This window comes from Staurois parvus, unplaced genomic scaffold, assembly GCF_062004578.1.
Source record: "Staurois parvus isolate SC_StPar_1 unplaced genomic scaffold, SC_StPar_1.0 ptg000430l, whole genome shotgun sequence".
Classification (NCBI taxonomy): Eukaryota; Metazoa; Chordata; class Amphibia; order Anura; family Ranidae; genus Staurois; species Staurois parvus.
This window is the reverse complement of record NW_028318226.1, coordinates 1,638,179-1,663,817: the sequence shown is the minus strand read 5'-3', so window position 1 is coordinate 1,663,817 and position 25,639 is coordinate 1,638,179. Positions and strand designations below refer to the sequence as shown.

Sequence of the window (25,639 nt, the reverse complement as noted above, 5' to 3'; positions counted from 1 at the left end):
ACGTTCCAATCAGGAACCTCCATTCTCTTCTATAGAGTGGCAGGTGTAAACAGACGTGTCTGTTTACACCCTCCGACATCCGATCCGAGCCACCAAAAAGACAGATGGGGATCCGTTCCCCTTCCGTTCATCGGATCGGATGAAAACAGACAGGCAATCAGTTTCCATCCGACTGACACATTAGGCTGTGTGCACAAGCGGAGCTGACATGAACCTGTCATCCGTTTGCTCAGTGGGGATCAGCACACAGATCCCCCTCTAAGCAAGCAGATCCGCTGACCGGTCCGACCCATGTAAAAGAGGCCTTAAACTTTCATTCAAAAGTATATGAAATACCATATTTTTAAAATCTTGTTTACATCAGTTTGGGGAGATTATGGAATTTAATGGCTTTTTAAAGAGAACCTCTAGTTTGTTTTTTTTAAAAGGGAAATGCTCCCCTCCAGTTCAGCTCTATACAGCGGCAGACTGACCATTTCGGCACTCGGGCACTGCCCGAGGGCCCAGGTTCAGTAGGGGGCCCCATGAGTTGTCTCTGGTACCTTTCATAGGCTTTTTTGGGTGTGGTTTGAGTGTGGACAAGGACACGGGCCCCATGATCCCCTACTGCCCGGGGGCCCCATGAGTTGTCCGCCCCTGGCTCTATACAAAACTTGACTACAGACTCCTGCCTGCTTCTGTTCTGGATATTGGAGTAGGTCATGTCACTGTACTTGCAGTGACTGAGAAGTGGGAGGGCTGCATATTTATTTTTGTAAGAATATTCAGTCCCATTGTTGTAATAGGAAGCCCTGCATATAGCGTTCAGTGCTGGGGATTTATTAGACCATCCCTTTTTAGCCCTCATGCACACTGGATGTTTTTACAGCAGCTGTTTTTGGCTTTTGGCATTTTTTCTACAGCCAGTAAACTCCCCAGCATGTTATCCTATGTGTCCATGCACACAGACTGTAATCAACATTTTTTGGCTGGAAAAAAAATCCAGGACTAGTGGTTTTTTAGCTGTAAAAACACTCTAACGCAGAAAAACACAGCAAAATGTGGCAAACCAGCGTTTTTGGACTTTTTTGACTAAAAGAAATAATTTTTTGGGGGGGGGTCAAAAAAACTCTAATAAAATGCAAAAGTGGCAAAACGCTAACACAAAAACGTGGTAAAATCCTGCAAACTGGCTTTTTTTTTTTTTACCGAAAAATGCAAACGTGGCAAAACACTACTAAACGCTACTGCAAAAAAGCTCAAAAACTTGCGTTTTTAATGTGTCTTTACACAGCTAACATTACCAGCATTATCAAAACGCCCAGTGTGCATGGAGCCTTATGCAGTACTTTTGCCATGGTTGGCTGCAGACTAAAATAGAATGATTGTTGTTGATGGTTTTACAGAATACACCGGTGACTTGATTAGTTACACCTTACACAGGCAGGATGGATCGATATTTTCATGTTGTTTACGCCAAATTCTGACCCTAGCATCTGAAAGTCGCAGCAACCAGTCTGCCCATTCTACTGTGACCTCTGACACCAACAAGGCATTTTCGTCCACATAACTGCTGCTCACTGGATATTTTCTCTTTTTCAGATTATTCTCTGTAAACCCTAGACATGGTTGTGCGTGAAAATCCCAGTAGCAGTTTTTGAAATACTCAGACCAGCCCGTATGGCACCAACAGCCATGCCACATTCAAAGTCACTTAAATCCCCTTTTTTTTTTTTTTTTCCCTCATTCTGATGCTTAGTTTGAACTTCAGTAAGTAGTCTTCACCACATCTAGACACCTAAATGCATTGAGTTGCTGCCATGTGATTGGCTGATTTAGTAATTTGCGTTACCAAGCAATTGCACAGGTGTACCCAGGGGTGGACTGACAACTCATGGGGCCCCTGTGTCCTTGCCCAAACTCAAAAAAGCCTATGAAAAAGGTACCAGGGGCTTCTCATGGGGCCCCCTACTGACCCCAGGCCCTCGGGCAGTGCCCGAGTTTCCAAATGGTCCGTCCGCCCCTGGGTGTACCTAATAAAGTGACCGATGAGTGTAAATTGTATTGTATCATTTTTGTTAACCACTTCCCGCAGGAGGTATGCATGCGGCCTCTCAGTGGGTGGGCTTTAATGCCGAGCATATATTGCATTATTTTTATATGGAAAAAACGGTTACTGTCTTAATATTACCTTCTCTAATTTTTGCAGTGTACCACGTAATATTTATCTACTGTGCCGTACGAGGGCGACATGGTTTCCAGTTCTTCTACCTCCCATATTTTGATAAGTGAATTGACGCCATGGATGTCTTATTGCACACTGAATGCCAAAAACACTATGGAAACCACTAAGGACTCTAAAAAATGCCATGGGGGCAGACCACCAGGTGGCAATACTTTGCTTATGATCTTGCCTCTCTTGGGATCTCATTCACTAAGAGACTAAACTGAGAACTGCACCCATCCCAAGTGTTTCCACCTCCGTAGCTAACATGTCTGTGACTATATGTAAATTTTTTTTTGTTTTGTTTTGTGTTTTCCGTCATAAGATTTTGCCTTTTTAATTTAATAATTTTTTATTTGTACGTAACTGTTTAATTGGTAAATAGAGGTTTTATTACAAACATTGAGTGCTATACATGGTGGACATTCAGTGTCATTAGAAGCTGCTTGACTTCTGTAAATTCAGCCGGTGTTATCTTGACGAAAGCATCATAACGAACTCTGAAAAAGGAAATCACTGTCATTTATCTGTGATGCTAGGTAAGGTTTTCAGGTGGTTCATACATGAGATGACAATTGAATAATCTTACTGGATCAGGCAACAACCTCATGAGAACCCAGTGAGAAACCCAGCAACGGTCAGACCCGTTCCACTCGTTTTTCATTGAAAATTGCATCAGGTCTGTTGTGGTCATATGTCAGTTGCTTACCGTCAAAGTCAACTCTGCCATCTCCGTTGAGGTCTACATCATGGATGATCTCCTGAACTTCACTGGGATTAAGCTGTTCTCCTAAGAAACTCTGTGCAGCATCACTGAGTTCTAGTCCACTGATATGGCCATCTCCATTCATATCAAACTGGAATAAAGACATTTCAGAAAAATGGTATAACTTTTGTTATTACTGTAACACATTTTTAGGTTTAGCTAGACTTCTCTAATAGTTTGTGATGACAGATAAGAGCTCAGCCTGTCAATTAATGGCCATGCACTTGAACTCCACTTTACTTTTTTTCCCCTACCTTTTTTTTCATGTATTTTAGTTTGAGTAGATCTTATACAGTGGGGCAAAAAAGTATTTAGTCAGCCACCAATTGTGCAAGTTCTCCCACTTAAAAAGATGAGAGAGGCCTGTAATTGGCATCATAGGTAGACCTCAGAGGAATGGGCAAACATACCAGCAACAGTGTGTGCCAACCTTGTGAAGACTTACAGGAAATGTTTGACCTCTGTCTTTGCCAACAAAAGATATATAACAAAGTATTGAGATGAACTTTTGATATTGACCAAATACTTACTTTCCACCATAATTTGCAAATAAATTCTTTCCAAATCAGCCAATGTAATTGTCTGGATTTTTTTCCTCATTTTGTCTCTCATAGTTGAGGTCTACCTATGATGTCAATTACAGGCCTCTCTCATCTTTTTAGGTGGGAGAACTTGCACAATTGGTGGCTGACTAAATACTTTTTTGCCCCACTGTATGGTCACACTATCCATTAGCTCCTTATACTGTATGTATACGTTTGGATACCTTTAGGGAGAGGTCTCTGCAGTGAAGTTCTCAGCTTCACCAGCCTATTGCTACCATTATAAGAGGGTTTCACAAATTCAGATGGGTGAGGGAGACAAGGATTTTGAAGGTCCAGTGAGATTAGAGACGGTCTGTTACAGGTCAAAAGTTTATTGAGAAAGGGGGATACCACCATATACAAATGGTTTGTATAAATATCTAGTGCACAGTTGTTAAATTTAAAGGCTAACCCCACCTTTGGCAACATTTACATGTTACACTGTTATTTAGGGTGCAACATGTTACCAAACCCACCCCAAAGCATGCTGGCATGCAGGGGTTCTTCACCACAGAAGCTGTAACATTTTAAATCAGTGCTGCGTCATTCATTCACACAAATCTATGAATGAAAAAATAAAAGTCCCATCTGCCACCACAGTCAATGAACTTGTAGATCTCAATGAAATACAAGTGCCCTAATCTGCAAACTTGTAGTCTATTGATACTTCCTCCAGCTGTTCAACTGAAAGTCTGCACCGAGGTACAGGCAGGGAGCAGGTGGAACAAGTCTGCAGGAGCCTGACATTGCACCCGCAATCCACTGATCGAGGGTGCAATGCTTTGCAGGCACTTGTGAAAAATACTTAAGGCACATTTTTTGCTCTAAAAAATTTTATATTATTATCCTTTTTATAAAGGTGAATTTAGCCTTTAAGGTCACCTAAAAGACCTAAGAGGTTTATTGTTCAGCTGTGTCTATATAGTAAGTTATCGAATCGTTTTACATAGCAACTGGTTCCAGCAGGTATGGTATGTTTCTCAAAAAAACAATATACAGGTTAATAAGTTACTTTTTCAAAATGCATTTGAGATTTATCTTATTGCCTTTTTGGAGCCAATAATTATTTTACCATAATAATGCACAAGGACCTCCTCTGGATTAAAGGCCCACTGTAAAAACACACAGGATGGTGCAAATGCCTAGTGCATTCCCATTACCAATGTTCATTGGATCCAAAAGACAAAAACATACTCAAAAACCTAGAAACAGGTGTATCAAATCACAATTCCAGCCATAGGAGATGTCAACTGACCATATATGCAAAAGTCAGAGTCATAAATGAAAAGGAGGGAGAGGCTGATCATCCTCCAGCCAGAAAATGAGGCAGGCTCTATCTAACTTGCCGCAGCTTCTACTGCACACTATAAGAAGCTCACAGTATTTCAGTGCAGTCAGAGTAATCAATTTCAGTACAGGGGAGGAGCCTGTTCAAGTGTTCAAAATTAAAGGCTAGAATTCAGTTTTAAGAATTGTGTGATCTGCAAAACTTACTTCTTTGAAGGCAATCTTCAGTTCTCTCACACCCACCATGTTTTCTGTTTCTGCTAGCATCTTTGGACCAATGAGCTCTACAAAATCCTCAAAGTCAACACGACCTCCCACTATAATAGAACAGAATCTGTCATAACACTTAAAGCAGACAGATATATATATATATATATATATATATATATATATAAAATGTGTTGAAGACATGCATACTATCAAGATGAAGCTGCAATCCGCTTTTTTATGTGCATTATTTATAGCCCAGTACTGTGCAATATTTCAGTTTTAAAGTGAACCTTTGCTTGGCCTAAGCCAGGCAAACAAACAGGTTCAACCAATATTAACCACTTCCGGACCAGCCGTGCTATATAAACGGCCGGACGGTGGCAGTACAGGGTTGGGTGGCCGTTTATAAATGGCCTCCCCGCACCCTGCTTGTGCGCGCTCCCTGGGAGTGTGCAGCACCGCAATCCCATGCCCACTATGTCCTCCAGACACAGTGAAACACCGATCGTCGGATGGGACCTCTGTACGAGGTCCCGATCATGTGATCACTGATTGGCCAATCAGTAATCACATGCAAAGTAGTAAGAAAGATGTCACTTGTGACATCATTGCTTACTACGTGTGAAATCTGTGAATGATCACAGAGGTCACATGGTACAAGGCTATTCACAACAGCCTTGTACCATGTGACAAGCTGTGACCAATCACAGCTCACTCAGTACTTCTCAATGACTGCAAGAATGCAGACAGAGAGAAAGAGAAATGATTGCTTTTTACATCCTATATGGGTGTAAAAGCAATCAGTGTAAAAAATAAAATCTTCATCACCCCCCACAAGTAGTACAGTGTCACCATGGTGACACTGTACTGCTAGGGTGACAGTATGTAAAAAAAAAATAAAAAATTAAAATAAAAATGTAAAAAAAAATGTTTAAAAATTATAATTTTTGTTTATAAACTAATTTGGATTTTTTTTTTTTTACTAAAAAGATAACGGAATAAATTGCCCAAGATTTATGATGAAATATTATTTATTTGCAAAATTTAATTTAAAAAAACACTTTTTTTCCGAATTTTTGGACATTTTCATTTACATAGCAAAAACAATTTAAATCCCAGCGGTAAATAAATACCACCAAAATAAAGCTTTATCTGTCTCAAAAAAATGGTCAAAAATTCATTTGGGTACAGTGTTGCATGACCACGCAATTGTCATTCAAAGTGTGATAGCGCTGAAAGCTGAAAATTGCCCTGGTCAGGAAGGGGGTAAAAGTGTCCGGTCTGGAAGTGGTTAAAAATGCTGTGCTACTTCCGAGAGTGATACTGTTAGGCAATATATTCAACAAAACGTATTAAATGTGTTCTCAAAGTATTTATAACAAAGTGCAGTAGTTAAGTATTTTCAAAACCATAGATTCTTAAGAATCTTTAGTTCCAAAAGAAGGCAATAGGTTGTGACATCAAACAAAATCTTCAACCTCTCCAACGTGTGATACATAGAAGACTTACCAGAAAATATGTGACTCTCAAGCTGAAAAGTCAGACAGCACCTGGTTTGTATAAGCTCAGTGGTCACTGGAATAAAGCTCCACTACATTCCTCTCCTGTCCTCCGGCAGTCAATATAAAGGCTGTATACAGCATGATTCATCAGAGTACAACTCTCAGAATTTCAAGTAGCGATAAAGATGCATGCGCAGTGATGTCACAACCTCTGGATTTTTCCTATGCATTTCGTCAGAGATGACATCATTACCAGTAGAGACTGGTTCACTTAGTTTCCCAATTCCCACTGTTTAGACTCACTATACCTGTTACCCACTGGTGCAAAGTAAAACTGGGTACACAGATGGCCAAAAAAACCTGACTGGATTTAACCATTCTCTTCTCTACAAAATGCAAGTGATAAATAGTGTTAATGCAAAGTGCCACTTTCACATAAGAGAATTTGATTTCAAGTCCAGCTCACCCAAAGGTCCTTCTCTATCTCTGGCCCCAGCACACACATCTTAATTCCTAGTATCCATACGAGTTGTGAAATGGCCCTCCAATACCCATAACTTTCCTACCTATATCCTTTTTATAAAAAGTGAAGGGCTTGTTGCTCTCAGCAAGTGTACTCCCTTCTTCCTCTCTTTTTTCCTCTCCTTTCAGATCACACCCTCCCCCCAGCTCCTCTTTGCTGAAGAGCACCTCTAGTTTTCTGTCTTAAAAAATGGAAGCATCTTTCACGGTCTCACGGTAGCCGTCACCAACATGCGACAATCGCATGACCGCGACTAACATAATACGTCCAGACCCCAGACGTTCTCACCAAACTCGTGCCCGCAGGACCGGCCGATCTAAAAACGCGGTGTGACGCGCGTAACAAGGCCACACCCAGCTGCACCCTGCACAGCGATTGTCCAGCTAATGGGCCACAATTGGTGCCTGCAGCCTGAATGCGCTTGTTACTGGGTTGGGTTAATTACGCAACTAACCCTTTCAAACTGCCACCACCGTCTTTGGTACATAGAAAACTCTGTCAGAAATACACTATAATGATTGAAAAGTCACCTGTCCAATATGGTCAACTACAGGCCAATTGGGCAGGGAGTAAACAAACACAGTAGCGTCTCTTCAAAAGGCAGGAATTCGTGAATTGCAGGTAAGCACTTAAAAACAGTTTGACTCTTTTAGTAATAAAGCTTTCTTTCTGAAAGTGATAAACAGGTGCAATAAAATATTTACAAAGAGATGTCACAAAAATATATATATATGTATATAAAGACACAGCAGAGATAATAGAAAGAAGATTACAGGGTTAAGTTACTTGCTCGTAGCCTGGGTTTGCAGATCCAAGTTGCAGAGCAGGATGATTCTTTATCTCCTCCTTCGATGTTAGCTGGGAGATCTGTGTACAAAACTAGCCTTCAGGCTTGCAGCCTGTTCTTTTTTTTAAAAATCCCTCTGCCAGGGGGGGTGGCCTTGAGTCTGCCCAATACAATATGTTGGGCAGAATGTCAGTGGACTCTCAGTTAAAACTAACAGCTTCATACCTCATGATATGAAACACACAGTTGACCTGAGGAATGTTCAATTAACTTTCAAGTCCAGGAGAAAAGCTATCTTATCTTGATTACGATGGGGGAGAAAGGTTACACTTACACAGACGGCTGGTACCAAACTAGGAATGCCTAGCCTGTGTTGACCCCCCACCATCTGTCACTCAGGAGATAACGTTTGCCTCTCAGGAAGGGAGGGGGGTAGGGAATGAGGGCTGAGGAATACATCCACTAAAAGAAAAGGAAAAGGGGAGCTCCGCGTCCAACTCTGTTGAGCTAGTTTGCTACAGCATCCTGCAAAAATCAACTTTAAACTTTTAGGGCTAGTGCGCTATCTTTCTCTGCGCTTCTTCTTATTGCACACCCTTGCATACATTTCTTGGTGCCCTTATCAGTGTTACACTTCTTTGTGTCTGCTTCTCCCCCTCTTTGTTGTCATTCCATGTGCTCATAGATTACACATACTCCTAAATTATCACATGCCCAGGAAGTGAAAGCTTCCGACCACAAGTACTAACAGGTTCTCAGCTGTTCTGAGCTGGATCAAATACAGATCAGAGACTCTGTTCTCTGTCTATAAAAAGGAAAAAATGTATGCGCACAAAAGGGCTTTATAATCCTTTCTAAGATCAGTATAAAGAAGTCCTTAAATGTCCATGTGGTCCTAAATACCACAAGCGGCAGTTCTGGAAGCCCAAAAGCATTCACACAGCCATGTCCATCTGGCCCCCCCGGAACTGATGACAACCATTTACTCGGTGCTACATACCCTATTATGTCTCCTTTTGTGAGTGTATTACTTTTGTGAACATTAAAATGTTGATTTCAATACTACACCTAGATGGCGCTTGTTCTCTCTTTCCCCTTGGTTTTACCTTTCAGAGTGATCCCCTGCTCTAACCTACGAGCTGCCTCCTAGTGGACGTTTTCTACATTGACCTACATGGTCTTTTTGGACTTTAAAAACCTGGTGTGATTGACACCATTGCTTTTACTCTTGCCCCCATCTGTTGTCTGTTTTTAAAAATTCTCCTTTCACATCAAAAATGTTTTTTGATATATATAATTTATTTTTATTTTTTTATTCATTATTCTTTGCTTTCAGTATCTTGCAGAAAATTTTTAATTCTTTTTTTTTAAGATTAAATACATTTTTATATTATTTTTAATCTATAAATATCATACATACACTACCTTGCCAAAAGTATTGGGACACCCCTCTAGATTATTGGATTCAGGTGTTTCTGTTCCTATTATATTAGTATTATAACCAAGTGGAAGCAACTGGGAACGACAGCAACTCAGCCACAAAGTGATAGGCCACATAAAATGACAAAGCAGGGTCAGCGCATGGTAAAGCGCACTGTGCACAGAAGTCGCCAACTGTCTGCAAAGTCAATAGCTAAATACCTCCAAAGTTTGTGTGGCCTTCAGATTAGCACAACAGTGTGTAGAGAGCTTCGTGAAATGGGTTTCCATGGCTGAGCAGCTGCATCCAAGCCTTAAATAACTGAGTGCAATGCAAAGCGTTGGATGCAGTGGTATAAAGCACGCTGCCACTAGACTCTAGAGCAGTGGAGATATGTTCTCTGGAGTGACGAATCACACTTTTCTGGAAATCGGATGGACATGTTTGGGTTTGGCGGTTGCCAGGAGAACAGTACTTGCCTGACTGCATTGTGCCAAGTGTAAAATTTGGTGGAGGGGGTATTATGGTGTGGGGTTGATTTTCAGGGGTTGGGCTTGTCCCTTAGTTCCAGTAAAAGAAACTCTTAAGGTATCAGTATACCAAGACATTTTGGACAATTTCATGCTCCCAACTTTGTGGGAAGAGTTTGGGGATGGTCCCTTCATGTTCCAACATGACTGCGCACCAGTGCAGAAAGTCCTGACCTCAACCCAAGACAGCACCTTTGGGATGAATTAGAGCGGAGGCTGTGAACCAGGCTTTCTCATCAGATATCAGTGCCTGACCTCACAAATGCACTTCTGGAAGAAAGGTCAAACATTCCCATAGACACACTCCTAAACCGTGTGGACAGCCTTCCCAGAAGAGTTGAAGCTGTTATAGCTGCAAAGGGTGGGCCAACTCAATATTGAACCCTACGGACTAAGACTGGGATGACACTAAAGTTCATGTGCGTGAAAAGGCAGGTGTCCCAATACTTTGGGCAATATAGTGTAGCATACATATAGATTTGTTTATTACTATAATGACAGTAGGTCCGCTGGGCAGTCTAGTCCTCCAGCTCCTAGGCCCCTGTAAATTAGGTATATTGCAACACACCCCCAAGCCTTTAAAAGGAGCAGTTAGCTCAGTGTGTGTAACGTGTCCCTTCTGTGACGTCCCTTCCGTGACGTCCCATCCACCCACAAGTGCACCTTTAGTTTGTTCCAGGAACTTCCGGTTTCCGAGACAAGTGTCCTGGAGCTCTCCTCTACATTTACAGCTGACAAACACTCTGGCTGGCAGGTCCTGCGGGACTTGGTTGAATGGGCGCTCTGTATCCCCTCCTCTTTGTGTTGTGATGAAGGATTCATTTCTGCAGTGTTTTTAACTGTGGTCTAATACATTTTTACATTAAAACTGCACTTAGAAGGCACTTCCTTTTCTTCCTTCATCTCTCTGCTTTCTCCTCCTATTAACGTGTCTCACTGGAGTGAATGAGTGAGTGAATAGCCCATTGTGCTGCTACTTTCTTTCCCAGTGCAAGGTATGCAAGAATTGCAAGAGGATGATACCAATTAAATTTAGGTACTTTCACTACTATTTACAAAATAAGTTTAAATATTTATTAATAAATACGGAGCTGCAATTATTTTGTGTCTTATCTCTGCTCGCAGTTCAGCTTTAAACATTCACAACTTTGTATTGTTGTCAGTGTCCTTATTTAGGAGATTTCTCGCAATTTCTTATCTATATTACAGATATCAGACCATACATGACCTCAATGGAAATCCCCCAGAAATGGACACAGACAGCGATAAAAACACACTGTACAGTAGAGTGAGGAAGATTTAGAAAACCATGCCAAGGTTTTTATTGCTTGTTTTAGTTCTAACCTTTCCAGTTCCATACGAAACAAAAACATTTCATCCACGTCAATTTAAATAATTTAAAATTCTATAGCCTTCTGAAGCTTTAAAACAATTATCAATTATTTTTATAATTGCTTTTTGTTGCAATGTGGGAAAGTAGATTACTCACTTCTCATCTTTATGTGCTGGGAAATCTCAATTAGTTCCATCTCAGTTGGCATGTAACCCATCGTCCTCATACATTCACCCAACTCTTTATAACCGATAAAGCCATCTTGGTCTGCATCAAATTCCAAAAAGGCAGCATATAATTCTGAGAATAAAAGAATAAAATGGGTATAAAAATACATAAATAATATTTACATATTAGATATACTAAACCTTGCTTAACTTAATGGTTGCGTCATGTTTACAACTTTTGACTGATATAGGAAGAGTTTCATAGAAGAGAAGGATAGACTACAGATTAAGCCTTCCAAGCAGTTAGCTGAGACACAATTACTGTTTGCAGCACCTATGTGTTAGGACAGCTCCTGTATAGACTAAGAAAGAGACAAGCTTTAAGGAAAACGTACCAGGAGGCTAGCCTCCCATCCTCCTCCATGCAGCCTGCAGAGCAGTTGTTGGAGTTTGGACTGTATCCAGGCACTCTTTTGTTGGATGTCATATTGGTGAGTGGCCCTTGACCACCCTTCTATGTGTTGAACTTTGCATACACCTGTTTGAGGGCAAGACTGATTTGGTGAAACTTTATTTAAAAAGGACCACTTCACCCTCTCACTGTCAGTTGTTTGGGACACTTTGCAAAGATACTCTTGTGGGAAAATATCTTCACTGGGAGGTTGAGTGCTCCACTGTTGAGTTCCAAGGACCTCATCGCCAGCAATATCTGTAGCAGCTTTACCCACTGGCCAGTGGGTAGCCTAGGGTACATGGAAGAATAGTGCTACGCATACAATAGTTTAGTTCATCTAGTTTAACCACTTGAGTACCAGCCTGTAATACCCCTTCATTACCAGGACGTTTCTCAGTTTTCAGGGCTGTGATAACTGACAATTACTCCATCGTGCTACACTGTACCCAAAGGAATTTTACATAATTTTTTTTAAGATAGAGCTTTCTTTTGGTGGTACTTAATAACCACTTTTGTTTTCTATAAAAAAAAAAAAAAGTGTTTCCCTTATATCTGTTACAATACAAATTGCAGAATACTATGAAAATGCCCATAATGACCCTTTTTTGGAAAGTAGACACTCCAAGGTGATCTAATTTTTGCTGACAATTTTTGGAAATAAAGAAACATGCCTGTACTGAGGGTGCTAAACAGGAAGCTTGAAAATGGTGCACCAGATACATTATTATACAGTTCATACACAGAGGAAGGAAGACATAAAGGGATTAATGTACTGGACACATACAGTAGCATCGTAGAGAGAAAGGAGTTATTGTTCACTTGGGTAGGATAAGGGAGGTGAAGGGGGTTAATATACAGTTCACATGGTGACTGAATGAATGAATCTGAGGTTGCCATTCTATCCCCATTCATAAATACACAATCTCTCTCCTTCCCCTGTTGTAAAGCGAAAGGGAGGGAGCAGCGCTTTAAATAGTACCATGTGATTGCTGTGATGACCATTCAAGGTGATCTCATGGTACCCGGTCTTTTGGATTGGCTGGGTAGAGTGTCTCTGTGTACTTGGTTGTCTAATTATTATTAACATACAGGATTTATATAGCGCCAACAGTTTTCTCAGCGCTTTACAATATAAAGGGAGACAATACAGCAACAATACAGTTCAATACAAGAGGGATAGGGGGGCCCTGCTCCTTGGAGCTTGCAATCTAGGAGGACTGGATTGGCCACCCTAAGCCTATTTAGCAAGTGCTGCTCATAAATGCCACTGGGTAAATATAGGGACTCTGATCTGTTGATGAAAAATGTTGGTACAAAAGTGGATAACCAGAGAAATTGAAAACCTCTATATTCATAACCCTATACCGAACGTTGATTCAGAAGAAGAAAAAAAACCTTAAAACATGAACCAATTACTTGACCAGGGGGTAAAAAAAATTCTGATCCCTTAGGGCAATTGGATATTCTCTGGATCAACCATCTGTGTTGTTATTACTTGTGAATATTAGTACCCAGTTATATTTTGTGCATTTAGAAATGCATCCAACATTTTTTAAAACAAGCTGGCTAGAACTAGTTCTCGAAGGAGTATATTCCACATTTTCACAGCTATTTACTGTGAAAAGACCTTTCCACATGCCAAGGTTAAATCTCTTTTCCTCCTGTCACAAAGATTGTCCCCTTGTCCTTTTGAAATGACCTTAAAAGGAATCAGTCACTGTAATTTAAAACACATGCACCCAGACGATACACTTGCAGCGAATCTTTAGTGAAGGCCACTTTTGCTGCTTTATAAATATACCTGAAGTTCTCAGGGAAAATTATTACAACTACAGTTCATTTTGAAATAGTGTGATCAGTAAACTATAAAATATAGTAATCAACGAATCACTGAATTTATTCTCTCTTGAGAAGAGGAGATTAGGGGGGGATATGATCAACAAGTATAAATACATCAGTGGTTCATATAGTGAACTCAGTGTAGAGATATTCACCCTGAGGTCATCACAGAGGACAAGTGGCGCTCTTTATGTCTTGAGGAAAAGAAATTTAATCTCCAAACATGGAAAGGCTTCTTCACAGTAAAATCTGTGAAAATGTGGAATAGACTCCCTCAAAAGTTGGTTCTGGCCAGCTCAGTGGATTGCTTTAAAAAAGGCCTGGATTCTTTCTTAGATACACAGAATATAACTGGATACTAACATTTATAGGTAAAGTTGACCCAGGGGATATCCAATTGCCTCCCAGGGGATCAGGAAGGAATTTTTTTCCCTGCAGGAGCAAAGTTAGATTAGTGATCAGTGGGACAAATACTCCTTACATTAGTGGTTAGCGGAAAGAATGTTTCTCCTACAAACAGCTTAATAGATCATTGGTATTGGTGGTTAATGCTTGAGACAAGAGGAGAGGCTGCATCAGTTCCACCCTGTTGGCTCTGCTGAATTACTTTGGTGATAGAAGTTTGTAGGCACTTTGGGCTGGAGATCATTCACTACTCAAAGAACCCCTAGCAACCTTCAAAGAACCATGGTATTACCTTTGTATGCTGTTAAAAAAAAATGCTCCAATGGCTACGTGTATGTCATTGCTAAAATTAAGCCTTCCTAACTGTTGTTGTTTCCAGTAGATCATCCTTTGCCTTTTTAATTAGTCCAATATTGTTAATGAGGCATCTGTATTGAAAATCAGCAATGGGATAATGGGCTTCTGGACGGATAACAGATCCTATATGTGTAATACTTTGACCCTACTTTGCCTTTACTTATCTTGGATAACAGAAGTGAGCAAATACCCAGAATCACTGCAAATCCATGCTGTAACCAAGTTACGTAACAACCTAATCGGCTGCTTTTGGATAAATACCAACAGCAAAAGACTCACCATCCATCTCCTCTGGAGACAAATCTCTCTCCTAGATAGGATATGAAAGAAAATGAGAGTTAACGTTTGATTTTTAAGAGTAAACGTCATATCTATCTGGCATAAACCACATGACCAGAGCAGATCTCAGGTTTATAAGATGTCAAAGTTTGTATAACAACTGTTCTGTCTTTCAGGGCAGATAAGGATATGTCAGTGTGCTATTATTTGGGGCGTATATAAAAAAAAAAAGTACTAGTGTATTTAGATTTATTATGTTATGTTAAAAAATAAATAAAATATTAAATGTATGTTGATGTATGCAGCAACAATAAGTAGGATCCAGCACGTAGGTTCTTTTTAATAGAAATCAAGGTGCATTACAATTTAACACTCAGCCTAGGACAAAACATTTTTAAAAGACTTGTAAAGGGTTAGATTTTATTCTATTGACAACCGCTCCCCTCATTTCTTGTCCTGCTTTCACAGGGAGAGGAAAAGCGGCAAGGTTTTCTGAATGGGATTACAACACATTAAAAACTTCCTAAGTCTATCCAAAACAAAAAATAAAAATTTAGTTGGAGATTGGCTTTACTTCACTGTCTGAATATAAATCAAGGAGAATTAAATAATTGGCTTAAAAAGGTGAAAAAATCAGGGCTGGTGAGTGTAACTCTAGGCATGTTATAAATAAGACAAAATTAGCTAAGAACTAGAGGTTCCATGTTGCATGATAAACCACAAAGATTCAGCAAACTGAAATTTGTTGCTGGTCTAAAAAGACATCTCGCAAAAAATCGAACAAGCTCAGTGCTATCAGGAACAAGAAGGATATCTTTTTCATCTTTTTACTTTTCTACCCTGTAAAAGGTTGATTCATGTAAACTCTCCCACATTACCTTTACCACCTTTGGGTTCAACAGTAGCGAGGAGAATTTTATAGGGATATCTTCTTATGCAACCCCTCTTGAGGTACCCACTTGCTTTGAAGGATATATTGGCTAGAATAAAAATGGAAAAGGGCCTACATGGTTTTGACTTTAGAACTGTGGAGATGAAAGCTCATATGCTTTATATGGTAGCCTGGTTTCTTTGGAGAGCCACTACAAATTAGAACCTAATGGATTGTGGGAACAGATCAAAATAGTTGCTGCTGGAGTTTTTGTTATTATTTACTTATAATAAACCTTCTTATAAAGGTCAGTTATCACCTGAATATTAAAATGTTTGCAAAGAACCAGTAGGAACTGTTTTTAATGGAGAAGATAAAATACATTTAATTAAAGCCTCTGCTGTTGTATCACTGCTGCCCTCTTCTTCTGAAACCACTAGTTGCCTAGTTGTCAGGCTGATCTAGTGGCTTCAACAGTTTCTGAAATAATACTACAGTGAAACCTATTCTGTTTATATTTGAGTGAATTCTGGTTCTATTCATCAGGGGACACTCTCTCCTTCATCCCAGCTGAAGTGCAAGATGTGTTATATAATGTTTAGAGGGACATTTCCTCCTTCATCCAATGCAGTGGAAAACATGTTACATAAATGTTTTAGAAGAATCTTGCCTCTTTCAACCCAACTGAAGTGGAAGACATGTTATATAATGTTTTCAGAGATTACCTACTTCATTCCAGCTGAAGTGCAAGTCATGTTATATAATGTTTAAGAGGGGCACTCTATCCTTCATCCCAACTAAAGTGCAAAACCTGTCATATACTCTAATGTTTTACAGGGACATTCCCTCTTTGTCCCAGCTGAAGCTCAGGACATGTTGTTTAATGCTTTAGAGAGGCATTCCCTCTTTTGTCCCAATTGAAGTTGAAGACATGTTATACAGTATAATGCTTCATCCCAACTGAAGTGCAAGACATGTTATATAATATTTAAGAGGGGCTCTCTCTCCTTCGTCCCAACTAAAGTGCAAAACCTGTCTATGTTTTAGAGGGGCATTCCCTCTTTCATCCCAACTGAAGTGCTAGAAATGTTATATAAAGTTAGCGAGGGGCATTCTCCCCTTCGTCCCAAATGAAATGCAAGACATGTTATATAAAATTTAAAGGGACACTCCCTCCTTCATCCCAACTGAAGTGGGAGACATGTTATATAATATTTTAGAGGGACACTCCCCACTTTGCTCCAACTGAAGTGCAAGACATGTTATACACTCATTGACCGCTTTATTAGGTATACCTTGCTAGTGCCAAGAAAATATCCCCCACACCATTACACCACCACCATCAGCCTGAACCGTGGATACGAGGCAGTATGGATCCATGCTTTCATGTTGTTTATGCAAAATTCTGACCCTACCATCTGACCGTGTCAACAACCAGTCTGCCCACTGTACTCTGACATCAACAAGGCATTTTCGTCCACACAACTGACACTCACTGGATATTTTCTCTTTTTCAAGATATTCTCTGTAACCCATACAGATGGTTGTGCGTAAAAATCCCAGTAAATCAGCAGTTTTTGAAATACTCAGACCAGCCTAACAGGCACCAACAACCATGCCATGTTCAAAGTCACTTATATCCCCTTTCTTCCCCATTCTGATGCTCAGTTTTAACTTCAGCAAGTTGTATTCACCACGTGTACATGCCTAAATGCAGGGAGTTGCTGCCATGTGATTGGCTGATTACCAATTTGTGTTACCAAGCAATTGAACAGTTGTACCTAATAAAGTGGCCCGTGAGTGTATAATGTTTTAGGGGCATGTCCTCCTTGGTCCCAGCTGAAGTGCAAGAAATGTTATTTAATGTTTTAAGGGATAATCCCTACTTCATCTCTCCTGATATACAAGGCATGTTAAATAATTTTTTAGAAGGGCATTACTTCCTTTGCCCAAAATTAGGTGTAAGAAATGTTATATAATGTTTCAGAGGGGCACTCCTTACTTCAACCCAACTAAAGTGCAAGACATGTTACTTAATATTTAGGATGGGCTCTTCTGCCATGGTCCCAACTGTAGTGCATGTTAAATAATGATTTAGAGTGGCATTCTCTCCTTTGTCCCAACTGAAGTGGAAAACATCTTATATAATGTTATAGAGGGGCACTACTTTCTTCACTCCAAATTAAGTGCAAGAAATTATGTATAATATTTATATTACAGAGGAGCTCTCCCTCCTTCATCCCAACTGAAGTGCAAGACATGTTATATGGTTTAGAGGGGCATCTCCTCCTTCATCCCAGATGTTTTAGAGGGGCATTCCCCCCTTTGCCTCAACTGAAGTGCAAGATATGTTACATAATGTTTAAGAGGGACACTCCCTCCTTTGTCCTTCATCCCAACTGAAGCGCAAGACAAGTTATTTAATATTTTGGTGGGGCATTCCCTTCTTCATGCCAATTGAAGTGGAAGTCATTTTATATAATGTTTTTAAGGGACATCCCCTATTTTGTCCCAGCTGAAGTGAAAGACATGTTATATAAATGTTTTAGAGGGGCACTACTCCCTTTGCCCCAGCCTAAGTGCAAGAAATGTTATATAATGTTTCAGAGAGGCACTCCCTTCTTCAACCCAACTAAAGTTCCAAAAATGTTACATAATGCTTCAAAAGGGCTCTCCCTCCTTCAGCCAATTGCAGTGAAAGACATATTATATAACGTTTCAGAGGAACTCTCTTTCATCAATGGTTTGTCAAATGTCTTGCACTTCAGTTGGCGAACAAAACCAAGACTTACTCCTGTCTTCCCTGTTGTGTGATTTTGCAACATTTGTGATACTGCCTGTAGATGAGTTTACTGACGCTCTTTTATGAGGTTTACCAGATGTATTTTGCATCCAACAGTTTCTGGGTCACTATCTATAACAAGTAACTAGCTTAATGGTTCAGAGATAATTAATAGAAACCTACAGTGGGGATCGAAAGTTTGGGCACCCCAGCTAAAAATTTGTATTAATGTGCATAAAGAAGCCAAGGAAAGATGGAAAAATCTCAAAGGTATCAATTTACAGATTAGACATTCTTATAATATGTCAACAAAAGTTAGATTTTATTTCCATCATTTACACTTTCAAAATAACAGAAAACAAAAAAATGGCGTCTGCAAAAATATGGGCACCCTGCAGAATTTATAGCATGCACTGCCCCCTTTGCAAAGCTGAGACCTGCCAGTGTCATGGATTGTCCTCATTCATTGTCTGGGAAGACCAGGTTATGTCAATCTCAAAGGTTTTAAATGCCCAGACTCATCTGACCTTGCCCTAACAATCCGCACCATGGGTTCTTCTAAGCAGTTGTCTAGAAAACTAAAACTGAAAATAGTTGACGCTCACAAAGCTGGAGAAGGCTATAAGAAGATAGCAAAGCGTTTTCAGATGTCAATATCCTCTGTTCGGAATGTAATTAAGAAATGGCAGTCATCAGGAACAGTGGAAGCTAAAGCAAGATCTCGAAGACCAAGAAAAATATCAGACAGAACAGCTCGCAGGATTGTGAGAAAAACAATTCAAAACCCACGTTTGACTGCACAATCCCTCCAGAAAGATCTGGCAGACACTGGAGTTGTGGTACACTATTCCACTATAAAGAGATACTTGTACAAATATGGTCTTCATGGAAGAATCATCAGAAGAAAACCTCTTCTACGTCCTCACCACAAAAATCATCGTTTGAACTTTGCAAATGAACATATAGACAAGCCTGATGCATTTTGGAAACAAGTTCTGTGGACCGATGAGGTTAAACTTTTTGGCCGGAATGAGCAAAGGTATGTTTGGAGAAGAAGGGGCACAGAATTTAATGAAAAGAACCTCTGTCCAACTGTTAAGCATGGGGTTGGATCAATCACGCTTTGGGGTTGTGTTGCAGCCAGTGGCACAGGGAACATCTCACGAGTAGAAGGAAAAATGGATTCAATAAAATTTCAGCAAATTTTGGATGGTAACTTGATGCCATCTGTGAAAAAGCTAAAGTTAAAGAGAGGATGGCTTCTACAAATGGATAATGATCCTAAACACACCTCGAAATCCAAAAAGGGATTACATCAAGAGGCGTAAGCTGAAGGTTTTGCCATGGCCTTCACAATCTCCTGACCTCAACATAATTGAAAATCTATGGATAGACCTTAAAAGAGCAGTGCGTGACAGACAGCCCAGAAATCTCAAAGAACTGGAAGACTTTTGTAAGGAAGAATGGGCAAAGATACCTCAAACAAGAATTGAAAGACTCTTGGCTGGCTACAAAAAGCGTTTACAAGCTGTGATACTTGCCAAAGGGGGCAGTACAAGATATTAACTCTGCAGGGTGCCCAAACGTTTGCAGACGCCATTTTTTTGTTTTCTGTTATTTTGAAAGTGTAAATGATGGAAATAAAATCTAACTTTTGTTGACATATTATAAGAATGTCTAATCTGTAATTTGATGCCTTTTGGAGATTTTTCCATCTTTCCTTGGCTTCTTTATGCACATTAATACAAATTTTTAGCTGGGGTGCCCAAACTTTCGATCCCCACTGTATATATCTTTCTCTTTACAGGCTTTCTTAAATGAACACATTGTTGAACAGTTGAAAAAATTGTCCATTTGTGATTTATTTTTTTAATCTTGATTTTTAACACATGTACTAAGTTTAGGTGCTATAGGTGTCTGTTTACTCTACCTTTTTACACTTCTTTCACAGATGCTCTCAGGTGATTGAGATGTTTATTGTATAGCCAGAAGTAGGGAATCATGCATGTCCTACCATCTTCTTATGTCTATGGCAGGGGTGGACTGGACTGAGGGGCAAATGCTTCATGCTTTCGCCCAAGACATGCCTAAAGGCTTCCTGGTGAAGAGGAGTAAAAAGTACCCGCTGGTGTCCTACCGTGTGCGGGATGAGGACGAGGACAGAGCGCCCCTCCCCCCAGCATGGATGATGTACTATGCCCCACCAGCGGCTCTTCTCCCCTGCACAGCCCCAACCAAGCTGCTCCGGTTCCCCCCTGCAGCCTCTGGCTGGCTCTTGCTGGCCAGTGCAGGAACCCAGAGTTGGTCCAGCCTGACCTGCCCAGTGAGCACAACAAACACAAAAGGGCACACTCTCCTCGTCTCCTCATATTACCATAGTTACAAATGAATTTATTAAAAACGTGACAAATGGATGCTCACAAAACGAATGTAAAAAAACTAACATGAAGCCAAATGGGTCAATGTCACACAACTGGAGTCCTGTGATGATGGTGCCCTGTAGGAAAACTGACGTGTTTCGGGAGTTGAACTCCCTTTTTCAAAGCTTTTTCTTTTGCTAGCAAGACTCCCCCCATCTTTAGAGGGCTGTACCTCACCAAGTGACAGTTACCATTTTATATGTGTAGCATGAAGATTAGAGCGCTAGTGTTTGTTTCATTTGGAAGTACCTGGAGTGGAGCTTCAGCCTAGGATTGGGGATGGGAGGAAGAGTGGGAAGGGAGCCAAGTCACTGCACTGTGGGCCTATGGGTTGTACTTGTCCCATTGGGCAAACATTGCCAGTCAGCCCCTGGTCTATGGTCATCCTAAAGACACACAAGTGAGTTTTGATTTAATGGTTGGCTATTATTGTGCCCATCAGAGATCATCCTGAACCATCTCTGTACATAATATACCAAAAGTTACTGGAAACCTCAGTTACAAAGTAATGTATAACAAAAATATAACCCTTTCTTTGCATTCCTTACTGAATCAAACTGAACATGTACCATAGGAGTGTCTCAATTTCTTTCAGCAACCAGACTCTCGTTTTCTTCTGAACATTGATGTGCTCCTAAAACACATTACGGAATTGTATATGTGAATAGCTGTCCATTCTTATTAAACCTCACAAGATGTCACAAGCTGATAAATAAGCCACTCGCTATGAGGTGAACCACAATAGTCAGTCAAAAGGTCTTGAATCATAACATTGCATTTTCATTTTATTGCTTTTCCTATGTCTAGTTAATACAAATTATTGTAACAAAATTCTGCAACATTTAAAATTAACTTGATATTTATGAGCAACATAAAACTGTTATTTTGCGCATAAATATCAAGCAGTAAGAAGTAAAAAAACATGTGTCAGTGTCCCAACCTGATCACACATTTAAAACATTCATGCTACCTGGACATTCAGTAGAAAACATACAGGATTATTTTGTAAGGCAAATAACTGCATCATGCTAAGTGCAATTTCTGAAGGCAGCGATGTTTTGCTTTGGATAACTTTACAAATGCAAAATCAAAATGGATTCTTGGGATTCCTGCCCTGTGTATTTTATGACTACTTTTTACTCTGCCCTAGAAAATACATTGATACATCCATATAACTGCTACTGAGAATATGCCTATTCTAAAGCAGTCATTAAATCAATTTTCTGCCAATGGTTTTCATGTGTGAAGAATGTTTCAAAATAAAAGTCGCCTCATTGGCAATAGGCTCTTCAATGAAAGCATGACAGCGGGTCACTATGAACCAGACACTTTCCTTTAAAAAGGCATTCCCAAGAACATTTCAACTGATTTCTAATGATCAAAACATCTGTTTCTTCTTTCAGACATTTTGATAAATAAGGCCCACTTCTAATTTGTACTACATTTCCACTTACCTTGCTGAAGAGGGCATTTAGGAAGGGCGAGTATGTCTTTGTTGTGATACTCTGGGTATCACTGACCCTTTTGCCCTTGTGGTGACCTCTTCCAGTGGTATAATGCCCATTATCATGCCCTCCATGAGGGCTCTTTTTTTCATGGCCTTTGCCATTGGCATGGTGTCCTTCACTCTGAGCGTGGTGAGGGCTCTTTTTCTCATGGCTTCCTCCTCCGCTTAGGCTCTTTTTGTCTCCTTCGTGACTTGCTGTTGTCCCCTTCTTTCCCCCATCTTCTCCCCCACCTTTGCTTCTTGCCCCAGTGTGGCCCTTGGCCATGTCATGTTCTGGGGTGCTAGATGTCTTGGCTCCAGAGCTGTGAGACATAGGATGGTCTCTTGTGGACTGTCAGTGGTAGACAGTGAGGATCACAGCAGTAGAGCACACAATGGATTATCAGTAATCTAATAACATCAACTTGTTCTGAGCTACGTTAAAGAGTTTAAAGAGCTTACTGAGGGGCCATGTGACCTGTACCTTGCTTTTCCTATATATAACATACAAAGATTTTGACTGCAACCTATTCATAGCCTTTCTTCTTGCATACTCAATTGAAACAACCCATTTCTAGAACTATATTATTATCAGATATAAATCAGTAACATTTACAAGTCAGTTTGGTATCTATGCCTAAATAGCAAGTTCTTGACCTTTTTGAGAGAGAAGCCAAATTAAGGATAATAAACATCTTCAGCACCGGTAGATCACCCTGACTTAGATAACCCAGTAAGAACAAAAATCACTGGAACACATAATAATAATCAGAACAATAATTATTGTCACTTCAGACAGGTGAATAGATTTTGTAACATAAGAAAAATACAGAATGCAGTGGTATAGTGTTGTATTTATTTATTTTAAACCGGGCACTGGCTACAAAATAGTAGCTCCAGGCAGATATAAAGGTACAAAATATTGTAGCTTTGTATTCATTATAACATAATTAAAAGTATTTTTATTGAAGTGGCAGTACAGTGGCTTTGTGGTTAGCATAATACATGTGCATGCCGGAAATTTTCATTTTGTTTCAGGTGTTATTGAAGGATTTTTCTTCATACTATTCGTTACATAGTTATATAGTTTGTCTGGCTAAAAAAAGACAAAAGTCCATCCAGTTCAACCATTAAAAAAAAAAAAGTTATAACCCTATACCCACAGTTAATCCAGAGGAAGGCATAAAAACCCAGTAAAGCATGATACAATTTGCTCCTGCAGGGAAAAAAAATTAATTCTTGATCCCTCGAGAAGGTTATATTGAACCTATTCATTTTCCGAATTCATTACGTAACTTCGGCATTCATTTCATATATTTGTTCGTCTAGGTGTATTTTTCCTGAAGATCGCTATATGTTCAATATATTATCAAACCAGACAAATTAGAATTGGGAGGAGTCAATATTTTCAGATGTTAGTCCAACCCACCAAGAGAAATGGCATGAGCTTACTGGATAATATCGAATGGCGTCAAGCGCATCAAAATTAATGAATGGAATGAAATTCGGATCCATTCATCATCTGAATCCAAATTATGGAACGAATTTGCTTGAGGTGATTGTATCCGTATTATTGCACTTGCGACAGAAACAATTGAGTACTGTCCCTGATACATTTTTTATTTGCACTGACATACAATTTTTAGGACAAGCTTTCGGGGTATGTCCCCTTCTTCAAGGTCCAGGCAGTACTACTTCACAAAGTTTTAGCAGGATGTTAAAAGAAACAATCTCTGAGAGGGAAAAAAAAACACACACACAAACAAAGGTATACAGTAATGATTATAAAACTAGAATTAGACTACAGGTAAGACAGAGCAAAAGCAAAGACTGGGGTCACAGGAGGGGTCGCAGAACTGTTGGATAATGACTGAGGAATCCCATGTCTAAATTAAGGCCGTTATCTTTTCTTTCAAATAGAAATATCATTCTTAGTTCAAAAGTTTTCCTTTCCTAAATAGTTTTGAAGTTCCCTTTAACTACTTGGTAACTGCACTATAGCCGAATGACGGCTACAGCACAGTTACCCAGTTCTGGGGGGGGGGGTGTCATATGATGACCTCCCAGAACGCACCCCCCCGCATGCCCCCAGGGTCACGCACCCTGCAATCTCAGTGATCGCTGTGTCCTACGGATCACGTGATGAGGTAAAAGGCCAATCACAACGGCCTTTTACCACGTAATCAACTGTGTCCAATGACACAGCATATCACCGAGTAAATACATTTGTTGATTATTGGCAGCACTTTCCTCACGCTGTCATAGCCTGAGGAAAGTACTGCTCATAACCGGCAGCTGTCACAGAGGAGATTGGCACTGATGATCAGTGCCCTGCATTGCCACCCAGCAATGTCACTCACCAGTGCCCAGCAGTGCCAACTATCAGTGCTGCCCAGCAGTTGTGCCCATCAGTGCCCAGCAGTGCTGCCTGTCAGTGCTGTCAGTCAATACCGCCCATCAGTGTTGCCAATCAGTGTTCATCAGTGCCACCTATCAGTGACCATAATTGCTGCATATCAGTGCCTCCTCATCAATGCCCATCAATGCAGCCTATCAGTGCCCATCAGTGCTGCCTATCTGTGCCACCTCATCAGTGCTTACTATCAGTGCCCATCAGTGCTGCCTATCTGTGCCACCTCATCAGTGCCCATCAGTGCCCATCAGTGCTTACTATCAGTGCAGCCTCATCAGCGCACATCAGTGAAGGAGAAAAATTATCTGTTTGCTAAATTTTATCAAAGAAACAAAGAAAAACTTTTTGTTTTTTAATTTTTTTGCTATTTTTTTGTTTATAGTGCAAAAAATAAAACACCCAGTGGCAATTAAATACCACCGAAAGAAAGCTCTATTTGTGTGAAAAAATGATAAAAATTTCATATAGGTACAGTGTTGCATGAACGTGCAATTGTCATTCAAAGAGCGAGAGTGCTGAAAGCTGAAATCTGGCCTGGGTAGGAAGGGGGTATAAGTGCTCGGCAGGCAAGTGGTTGAGATCTTCCATAGGTTTGGTTGTGAGAAATGGTGTCCCATAGGTATGCAGAAGTCATCTTCTTTATGTTCCTTGATGGTATGTCTGTGCAAATTCATCCTTGTTTGCAACTTCTGCTCTGTTTCGCCAACATAAGATCTTTGCTACATTTTTTGCACTGGATAAGGTACACAACATTTCTGGAGGTGCAGCTGTATGATCCGGTGATATTGAAGTCCTTTTTGCATGTCTGACACTTTTTGATTAATTTGGTTGCACAGATTGCAGCGTTTTTTTATTGCAGGGTTTGCTTCCATTATTTGTGACATCATAATCAGAATTAAGTTTCCTACTAATTAGTTTATTTCTGAGGTTGGGGGTTGACTGACAGCCAGTATTGGGGGATGCTGAAATATATCTTTCAGAGTTCCATCCTCTGTTATGATGAGTTGTAAATCTTTGATTA

The 25,639-nt window shown here is 40.1% G+C and overlaps 2 protein-coding genes across 4 annotated transcripts in view; one reads left to right on the top strand and one right to left on the bottom strand.

Annotated features, from left to right (window-relative positions):
- The window catches only part of TMEM134 (transmembrane protein 134), a 62,404-nt gene extending 59,319 nt beyond the window's left edge, over positions 1–3,085 (top strand). For both annotated transcript variants that reach the window (XM_089687574.1, XM_089687575.1), the window contains exon 8: positions 2,189–3,085. In XM_089687574.1, the coding sequence (XP_089543700.1) occupies positions 2,189–2,271 (83 nt within the window). In that variant the 3' untranslated portion in view covers positions 2,272–3,085. The remainder of the gene's footprint in view (positions 1–2,188) is intronic.
- Positions 2,573–22,584, bottom strand: LOC149454426 (calcium-binding protein 2-like). 2 transcript variants are annotated; one of them, XM_089687573.1, is made up of 6 exons: positions 22,174–22,574; positions 14,647–14,677; positions 11,302–11,445; positions 5,048–5,157; positions 2,913–3,060; positions 2,573–2,703 (listed from the first exon to the last, which is right to left on the bottom strand). In XM_089687573.1, exons 1-6 carry the CDS (start codon positions 22,537–22,539, stop codon positions 2,675–2,677), a joined length of 828 nt encoding a protein of 275 aa, XP_089543699.1. In that variant the 5' UTR covers positions 22,540–22,574; the 3' UTR covers positions 2,573–2,674. The 2 variants fall into 2 exon arrangements, with proteins under 2 accessions (XP_089543699.1, XP_089543698.1); XM_089687572.1 differs by having other exon boundaries at positions 2,573–3,060; positions 22,174–22,584.
- Between the last annotated feature and the right edge of the window lie 3,055 nt (positions 22,585–25,639).